Genomic DNA, 10,586 nt, shown 5'->3' with positions numbered 1-10,586 from the left:
AGTAATGAGAACGAGGCTGAGTGTGGTGGGGTTAACGTGGCTGAGTGTGGTGGGGGTTTACGTGGCTGAGTGTGGTGGGGGTTCATATGTGCTGGGGATTCATATGACTGAGTGTGGTTGGGGTTTAAGTGGCTGAGTGTGGTGGGGGTTTACGTGGTTGAGTGTGGTGGGGTTTACGTGGTTGAGTGTGGTGGGGTTAACGTGGCTGAGTGTGGTGGTGGTTTACGTGGCTGAGTGTGGTGGGGATTCATATGGCTAAGTGTGTTGGGGTTTACGTGGCTGAGTGTGGTGGGGATTCATATGTGCTGGGGATTCATATGACTGAGTGTGGTGGGGATTCATATGGCTGAGTGTGGTTGGGGTTTACGTGGCTAAGTGTGGTGGGGGTTCTTATGGCTGAGTGTGGTTGGGGTTTACGTGGCTAAGTGTGGTGGGGGTTCTTATGGCTGAGTGTGGTGGGGGTTTACGTGGCTGAGTGTGGTGGAAGTTTACGTGGCTAAGTGTGGTGGGGATTCATATGACTGGGTGTGGTGGGGGTTTACGTGGCTGAGTGTGGTGGGGGTTCATATGACTGGGTGTGGTGGGGGTGTACGTAGCTATGTGTGGTGATAGTTTACGTGGCTGAGTGTGGTGGGGTTCATAAGACTGGGTGTGGTGGGGGTTTACGTGGCTAAGTGTGGTGGTGGTTAACGTGGCTGAGTGTGGTGATAGTTTACGTGGCTATGTGTGGTGGGGTTTACGTGGCTGAGTGTGGTGGGAGTTTACGTAGCTAAGTGTGGTGGTGGTTAACGTGGCTGAGTGTGGTGGGAGTTTACGTGGTTAAGTGTGGCGGGGTTCATAAGACTGGGTGTGGTGGGGTTTACGTGGCTGAGTGTGGTGGGAGTTTACGTGGTTAAGTGTGGTGGGGTTCAAATGGCTGAGTGCGGTGGTGGTTTACGTGGCTGGGTGTGGTGGGGGTTCATATGGCTGAGTGTGATGGGAGTTTGCGTGGCTAAGTGTGGTGGGGGCTAACATGGCTGGGTGTGGTGGAGGTTTATGATTCTTATGGCTTACAGGCGCGAATCCAGGAATTTGAAAAGGGGGGTCCAGTAATTTAGTGGTAATGCGAGCGACGTAGGCGCGAGCCGAATTTGTTTTGGCGAGGGGTCTGGGGGCCAAAATTTCGGAAAATGAAATGATTATAGCAAATTTAATTGAAATGTGTTATCAAGTACAAACGGGATCTTTCTCAAATTTCATATGTAGGTTCCCCTTAGTCCCTTGTTGTACATGTTGCATTTTGAGACAGATCTGAAAACAACACGTAGATAGGCGGCCATCTTTGATTTTTACTATTGCAGGTTGCTCCTGCTATAATGTACTATCTCAAGTTATTAAATATTTGGAAAGAAGAGAGAAAGAAGGAAAAAGAAGAAAAAAGATCAGTCTTTCATTTGACTTGTATAGATCATTCAATGGTGGGCGCCAAGATCCCTCAGGGATCTCTTGCTGTCTCTCTATATAAAACGTTTTTACAAAATTTACAAAATCTAGTACGATATATTATCTCTGATACTGGTTCTCTTTTCAGGCTTATATGATGACGATGCTGTTCTTTGTGGCGATGTCCATCATGACGCTTTCCTTGGGTACTGTGAGTGATTTAAGAGTGTCCTTGCCTGCCTGTCAGTACCGGAACCACTTGCTCGACCTGATCAGCCAGGCAGACGACTATGATTACCACGGATCCGCTGTAATACTGATGAAGAATCTGTCCTGTGATATTCGTATGAACCAGGTCCGGACAATGGCCAAGGGTTTGTTTCAGTACATGAACTACAACTATTTCAACCATACAAAAATGCCCCATGATGTGTCCGGTGACAGTGATGATTACAGCGACACATATTACGAAGATCTATTCGACACTTTCCTGTACGACCACAATGAATACTATGATTACGAAATAGAAAAACCTCAACTTTTACGGGCAATGGCCGAGATTAAAAACCTACCGGATATAACAAAGCGCCATGATGTCCTGACATACTTGGATATTGCTCCTGTGGTAGTCTTCACTATCGAGCTGATCCTACAGCTAGCAACATGTCCAAACTACAAACGTTTCTTCAAGACTTGGCTGAATGTGTTGGACATCGTTATTCTGGTGTCAGCCTCTGTAGGACTCGTACTGGAATTTAAAATCGCTAGATATCGTTTCAACGAGAAAGGGATTAAGATACTCATGTACTTACAAATGTTTAGGGTCCTGCGAGTAATGCGATATATTCAACACGTTCCGGCCGTCCAGGTTCTCGTCTTCACCGTACGGACTAACTGCAAAGACCTCGCTGTCATAATCTCATTCGTTCTCATGGGCGTGCTAATTTTTGGAAATTTTGCATATTTCGTGGAGGATAAATCAGAATTTACCAACATCCCCACTTCCTGGTGGTGGGGACTTATCACTATGACAACCGTCGGATACGGTGACGTTGTTCCTAAAACTTGTCTCGGTAAGATTGTGGGTAGTCTGTGCGCGTTATGTGGTGTGATTTGTTTGTCAATCACCATACCAGTATTTGTCAACAATTTCATTTCACTATATGAATTTTCAAAAATATACGGGAAATGTTTGAAAGGAAAATACTCTGCCAAGATCTGTCCTCTCGGTCAAAAGTACGAAGAAGGTAGTGTCCATGCAAAGACAGGTCAGCCAGTCCTTCAACCGAGAGAAAAAGTTAAATCTTTCAGCATTTTTGTAAAACCAGCTAACGTTGAATAGTATAATCTATATTCCGTTGACTTATTTAAAGTCTACCCTTTTTATATACATATTTATCAGTTATTAAGATAGCCAAGCATTTCCGGGCAAATGCGCATTCAGAAATTGGTCGCTATTCTATAGAAAATGATCAAGCTGATTTAGAGGCTGACAAGTGTTAATGAGTACTTTTTATTCCTTTGATGTTTTAAAATATCTGTTTGTCTAGTGTTTGGGGCACTTTAAACATGGTGCAGTGTAAATATCTGTTTGTCTGGTGTTTGGGGCACTTTAAACACGGTGCAGTGTAAATATTTAAATCACAGACTGATAAGAGATTGCCGTTACGTTATACAGATAACAGTAAACAGTATACCAAATTGTTACCGTTACGTTGTAACAGTAAACACTATACCAAATTGTTACCGTTACGTTGTATAGATAACAGTAAACACTATACCAAATTGTTACCGTTACGTTGTATAGATAACAGTAAACACTATACCAAATTGTTACCGTTACGTTGTATAGATAACAGTAAACACTATACCAAATTGTTACCGTTACGTTGTACAGATAACAGTAAACACTATACCAAATTGTTACCGTTACGTTGTATAGATAACAGTAAACACTACACCAAATTGTTACCGTTACGTTATATAGATAACAGTAAACACTACACCAAATTGTTACCGTTACGTTGTAACAGTAAACACTATACCAAATTGTTACCGTTACGTTGTACAGATAACAGTAAATACTATACCAAATTGTTACCGTTACGTTGTACAGATAACAGTAAACACTACACCAAATTGTTACCGTTACGTTATATAGATAACAGTAAACACTACACCAAATTGTTACCGTTACGTTGTACAGATAACAGTAAACACTATACCAAATTGTTACCGTTACGTTGTAACAGTAAACACTATACCAAATTGTTACCGTTACGTTGTACAGATAACAGTAAACACTATACCAAATTGTTACCGTTACGTTGTACAGATAACAGTAAACACTATACCAAATTGTTACCGTTACGTTGTACAGATAACAGTAAACACTATACCAAATTGTTACCGTTACGTTGTACAGATAACAGTAAACACTATACCAAATTGTTACCGTTACGTTGTACAGATAACAGTAAACACTATACCAAATTGTTACCGTTACGTTATATAGATAACAGTAAACACTATACCAAATTGTTACCGTTACGTTGTATAGATAACAGTAAACACTATACCAAATTGTTACCGTTACGTTGTACAGATAACAGTAAACACTATACCAAATTGTTACCGTTACGTTGTACAGATAACAGTAAACACTACACCAAATTGTTACCGTTACGTTGTACAGATAACAGTAAACACTATACCAAATTGTTACCGTTACGTTGTACAGATAACAGTAAACACTACACCAAATTGTTACCGTTACGTTGTACAGATAACAGTAAACACTACACCAAATTGTTACCGTTACGTTGTATAGATAACAGTAAACACTATACCAAATTGTTACCGTTACGTTGTACAGATAACAGTAAACACTATACCAAATTGTTACCGTTACGTTGTACAGATAACAGTAAACACTATACCAAATTGTTACCGTTACGTTATATAGATAACAGTAAACACTATACCAAATTGTTACCGTTACGTTGTATAGATAACAGTAAACACTATACCAAATTGTTACCGTTATGTTATATAGATGACAGTAAACACTATACCAAATTGTTACCGTTACGTTGTACAGATAACAGTAAACACTATACCAAATTGTTACCGTTACGTTGTACAGATGACAGTAAACACTACACCAAATTGTTACCGTTACGTTGTACAGATAACAGTAAACACTATACCAAATTGTTACCGTTACGTTGTACAGATAACAGTAAACACTATACCAAATTGTTACCGTTACGTTGTACAGATAACAGTAAACACTATACCAAATTGTTACCGTTACGTTGTATAGATAACAGTAAACACTATACCAATTGTTACCGTTACGTTGTATAGATAACACTATACCAAATTGTTACCGTTACGTTGTACAGATAACAGTAAACACTATACCAAATTGTTACCGTTACGTTGTACAGATAACAGTAAACACTATACCAAATTGTTACCGTTACGTTTTACAGATAACAGTAAACACTATACCAAATTGTTACCGTTACGTTTTACAGATAACAGTAAACACTATACCAAATTGTTACCGTTACGTTGTACAGATAACAGTAAACACTATACCAAATTGTTACCGTTACGTTGTACAGATAACAGTAAACACCATACCAAATTGTTACCGTTACGTTGTACAGATAACAGTAAACACTATACCAAATTGTTACCGTTACGTTGTAACAGTAAACACTATACCAAATTGTTACCGTTACGTTGTACAGATAACAGTAAACACTATACCAAATTGTTACCGTTACGTTGTACAGATAACAGTAAACACTATACCAAATTGTTACCGTTACGTTATATAGATAACAGTAAACACTATACCAAATTGTTACCGTTACGTTGTAACAGTAAACACTATACCAAATTGTTACCGTTACGTTGTACAGATAACAGTAAACACTATACCAAATTGTTACCGTTACGTTGTATAGATAACACTATACCAAATTGTTACCGTTACGTTGTACAGATAACAGTAAACACTATACCAAATTGTTACCGTTACGTTGTATAGATAACAGTAAACACTATACCAAATTGTTACCGTTACGTTGTACAGATAACAGTAAACACTATACCAAATTGTTACCGTTACGTTGTACAGATAACAGTAAACACTATATCAAATTGTTACCGTTACGTTGTATAGATAACAGTAAACACTATACCAAATTGTTACCGTTACGTTGTACAGATAACAGTAAACACTATACCAAATTGTTACCGTTACGTTGTACAGTTAACAGTAAACACTATACCAAATTGTTACCGTTACGTTGTACAGATAACAGTAAACACTATACCAAATTGTTACCGTTACGTTGTAACAGTAAACACTATACCAAATTGTTACCGTTACGTTGTACAGATAACAGTAAACACTATACCAAATTGTTACCGTTACGTTGTACAGATAACAGTAAACACTATAAAAAATAGTATTTACAGTAAAATGTTGAATACAACATGTATATTATTTATATTATATATATATTATATCATTATAACTAGAGATTGCTTTTGTGAACAAAACATGTCTCCCTTTCTCCCTTACTAGACACACTTTTTTTACACTCAAATGGCCCTTGACTTTGAGGTCAATGTCGCAATGAACAGTGCATTTAGTCAGTGGGGTGATACAAGTATACAAAAATTCCATTACGACACGATACAGTTTTAAAGTTATCGCCGGATAATTTTTATTTTTAGAAAAACCATCAATTGTTCAAAAGTTATGGTCTTGACTAAATTCAGTCTTATTTGACTTTGAGGTCAATGTTGCGATGGTATACAGCATCTTTCATTTTTGATAGTAACGGTTTATAAGTTATTGCCACACTCATATGACCTTTGACCCTGAGGTCAAGATCACGGTGACCAAATGGCAGCACGCTGCGGTTTAGAAGTTATGGCCCTATAGAAGTATTACATATGAATACATGGACGTAAATAACAAGAGATCCCAATGGGATCTTGGCGCCAACCATTGAATGGTCCATATCAGTAAAATGAAAGACTTATCTTTTCTATTTTCCTCCCTTCAAATAATTTCATAACTTAATATATCACTATATAGCAGGAGCAACATGCAATTGTCGAAATCCAAGATGGCCATACTCTTTGTCATCCATTTAGTTCTTTCAATTAGACATGCATTCACAACTAGGGACCAAGGGAAACCTACATATGAAATTTGAGAAAAATCACATCAGTACTTTTTGAGATCTAGCGGTAAACAAGAGGCCCATGGGCCTTAACGATCACCTGAGACTTAAACATCATAACCATCCTTTATGTACTTACAAGTATTTCTAAACATTTTTTAAATAAATAGTAGTGTAGTTTTGCCCCCATAATTCTAAAAAAATTGAATCATTTCCATTAAAATGTGACTCCCCTGCAGAAAATATAGTAAAGTTAAACACCTCTTCAGGGAGAAACATCAAACCTTTGGTAATCAAAAAAAATATTTATTTGAATTGCAATTTATGTATAATTTTGAATTTTGGCTTGAAAACATTCTTCAAACTGCCATATATGCCTCAATTTTGATTACTTGACCTTGAAACATTGCATACACCTTCATAAGAGCAAGTTCTTTAAAATGTGACCCAAATAAATAATTTTGAAATAATTTGGATTTTTTTTTTAATTTTTCATCATTTGACCCATGTGACCTTGAAAGAAGGTCAAGGTCAAAAATGAGAACAGCATTTGTAGCCAGCCATACATGCTATCAATGTGCCAAACATTAAGCTTTCATGTGTATAGATAAAAGAGCAGAAGCCTTTTATGTGCAGTTTTGGGTGATTTTTTAATTTTGGCGGGATTTTGTTTTTGTTTTCAAAGTGCCATATATGCCTCAATTTTGATTACTTGACCTTGAAACATTGCATACACCTCCATAAGAGCAGGTTCTTTAAAATGTGACCCAAATAATAATAGGCTTTGTTTATTCTTGATTGCATATTGAGTCAACGACTCGTCTTACATATGGTCAAGTAAAATGTACATTATTTACAACAATAAATAATTTTGAAAGAATTTGGAATTTCTTTATTTTTTCGTCATTTGACCCCTGTGACCTTGAATGGTCAAGGTCAAAAATAAGAATAGCATTTGTAGTTAGCCATACATGCTATCAATGTGCCAAATATCAAGCCTTCGTGTGTATAGATAAAAAAAGCAAAAACCTTTTATGTGCAGTTTTGGATGATTTTTTTTAAATTTTGGCGGGAAAAAATTTGCTTTAATTTTTTCAAAGTGCCACATCTGTTATATTTCATCTGTTGATAATAAAACTTACACATTCTGTTTCAGTGGATCACGTTTCTTTCATATGAGATGGAAAAAATTACCCAATTTGAGTGGGGTTTTTTTTGGTTTTTTTACCTACTTTTGACCCCGATAACAAGGCCTTCACCTTGAAATCCTCTGATAACATGTCCCGGAGAAAAGTTAGCACCGACCAAATGCTAACTAATTTCCAATGAATACGATAGAATTTATGCTGAAATATGCGAATTTTCTATATAAACTATAATCAAATTTATCCCCTTCCCAGGGGGAATGTGACACCAAGGGGCCATGAAATTTACAATTTTGATAAAGCACCTTAAGAACCTTCCATCCATGAAGAGTTTATTTGTATACCATAATGTCATATCTTGGTCTTTAGAAGATTTTTGAAAAATCAGTCAAATTGACCACTTTTGGCCCCGCCCCTCAGGCCCCTAGGGGGTAGGGACCATATAATTTACACTTTTGGTAGACCTTCTGTCCAGGAAGATTTCTACAAAATTGCATCAAAAATAGTTCAGGAGTTTTTGAGAAGTCAAAAATGTGAAATGTTAACTAACGACGGACGACACACAATGCACGACGACGGACAAGGGCGGACCGGAAAAGGTCACTGAGCTTCGTTCAGGTGACCTAAAAACTTCAATCGTTAAAACCAAAGATTGCTTCCTGTTTGCCATGTTGTTCTCTGATCGGTCCCAAACTTTCATATTCGCAACTAGGGACCAAGGGAAACTTAGTACTTTCTGAGATCTACCGCTAACAAACTTCAATTGTCAAAATCTAAGATGGTCACCTGTTGACCATGTCGTTTTTAGATCGGTACCAAAATACAATATGAATACCTCGGGACCAAGGTAAAATTTACATAGCGATAACAAACATTGATCGTCAAAATCTAAGATGGCCGTCTGTCGGCCATGTTTCTATTTTATTGGTCCCAGATTGCAATATGCATAACTAAGGAGCAAGGGAAACGTACACATGAATTTAAGAAAGATCCCGTCAGTACTTTTTGAGAAATAGCGATAACAAACTTCAAAATCCAAGATGGCCGCCTATCGACCATGTTGTTTTCCGATCAGTCCCAAAAATGCAATATGTATGAGATTTGAGAAAGATCCTTTCAGTACTTTCCGGGAAAAAGCGATAACAATAATTGTTTACGGAGGGACGGACGCAGGGCGATTTGAATAGCCCTCCATCTGATTGTAACCCTGGTAAATACTAGCCGCAATATACCGCTTGGCTAGAGATCTTTTCTTTAGCTCGATCAGTTGAGCGTAAGACTAGTAAGCCAGAGATTCCAGGTTCGATCCCTAGTGGAGGCAGGGATTTAAATCTTTCTGTTACATGATGACGGTGGGCTAAATACATGTAGTCACTATTTTTATGTAATCGCTTATTGTGCGAGGGTGGCACGTCTCCCAAAACAATCAGGAAATATGAAATAAAATCATTCCAAAGGAGAGTTTACTATTTGCAGTTGTGAATAGACAATTGAGTCAGTCTGTTGTATTTTCTTGTTCGTGACATTGTTTCCGAATTGTGGGACATGATTTGCTAGAAATGCATAGCATATTAATTATTAGGCCCGCCCATCCATGTCACAGCGAAGGATTAAATATAAAGTTAACTGAACGCATAATATCCACATTTCACACATTAAAAAACATCGTATTATACTCGAAATGTCTTTCTCTATACATCATGTCAGTATGTTAAAAGAGAACAAGAGGCCCAGAGGGCCTGTATCGCTCACCTGGATTTCATGAGATATGAAACAAGAATGATGATTAACTATATTTGTCACTGGTATTGCTTTGTCAACATATCATAGGCATTTCATATGGGTACATGAGGTTTTTATGCCAAAAAATGCATTAATCCATGAAATGAAATGGACTTTTGGCGCAACCCCATAGGGATGCTACCACACAAATGTGAGTGATATCCATTGCTAAGTTTCAGAAAAGAAGTTGTTTAAGCCAATTGACCCCTTTTGACTCCGCCCTCTGCACCCTGGTGGTCAGTTCCTTCCTTTATAAATTTTGAATCCCTACCCAAAAGGATGCTACCAGTCAAATATGAGCTGTTTCAGAGAAGAATTAAGTTGTTCATATCAATTTACCGTAGCCAAATTGACCCCTTTTGGCCCCACCCCTCAGCCCCCTGGGGGGTCAACCCCAAAATTTGTACAATTTTGAATCCCCACCTCATGCATGACCATGCTACCATACAAATGCAAGTGATATCCATTGCTTAGTTTCAGAGAAGAACTTGTTAATATCAATTTAACCAAATTACGCCCCTTTTGGCCCCACCCCTCAGCTCCCAGGGGATTGACCTCGTCATTTGTACAATTTTGAATCCCTACCCCAGGGGGATGCTACCAGACAAATATGACCGATATCCATTGCTCAGTTTCAGAGCAGAAGCTGTTTATATCAATTTAGCCAAATTGATCCCTTTTGGCCTAGCCCCCTCAGCCCCCAGGGAGGTCGACCCCATCATTTGTATAATTTTGAATCCCGACCCCAAAGGGATGCTCAGTCAAATAGGAGCAATATCTATTGCTGGGTTTTGGAGAATAAGTAGTTTATATCAATATAGCCCAATTGACAACATTTGGCCCCGCCCCTCAGGCCCCTGGGGGGTCAGCCCCATCATTTGTACAATTTTGAATCCCAACCACATAGTGATGCTGCCAGGTAAATATGAGCGATATCCATTGCTTGATTTCAGAGAAGTCATTTATATCAATATAGCCCAATTGACAACATTTGGCCCCGCCCCACGGGCCCCTGTGGGGTCAG

The 10,586-nt window shown here is 38.3% G+C and overlaps 1 protein-coding gene across 1 annotated transcript; it reads left to right on the top strand.

The window, feature by feature from the left end:
* The first annotated feature begins 1,579 nt into the window (after positions 1-1,579).
* LOC117340726 (potassium voltage-gated channel subfamily B member 2-like) lies at positions 1,580-3,443 on the top strand. The gene has a single exon (XM_033902491.1). The coding sequence runs from the start codon at positions 1,580-1,582 to the stop codon at positions 2,762-2,764; it is 1,185 nt and encodes a 394-aa protein (XP_033758382.1). The 3' UTR covers positions 2,765-3,443.
* The last annotated feature ends 7,143 nt before the right edge of the window (positions 3,444-10,586 follow it).

Source organism: Pecten maximus, chromosome 2 (genome assembly GCF_902652985.1).
Source record: "Pecten maximus chromosome 2, xPecMax1.1, whole genome shotgun sequence".
In the NCBI taxonomy this organism is placed as follows: domain Eukaryota; kingdom Metazoa; phylum Mollusca; class Bivalvia; order Pectinida; family Pectinidae; genus Pecten; species Pecten maximus.
Note: the sequence above shows the minus strand (reverse complement) of the source record. Positions and strands in the feature narration are given on the sequence as shown.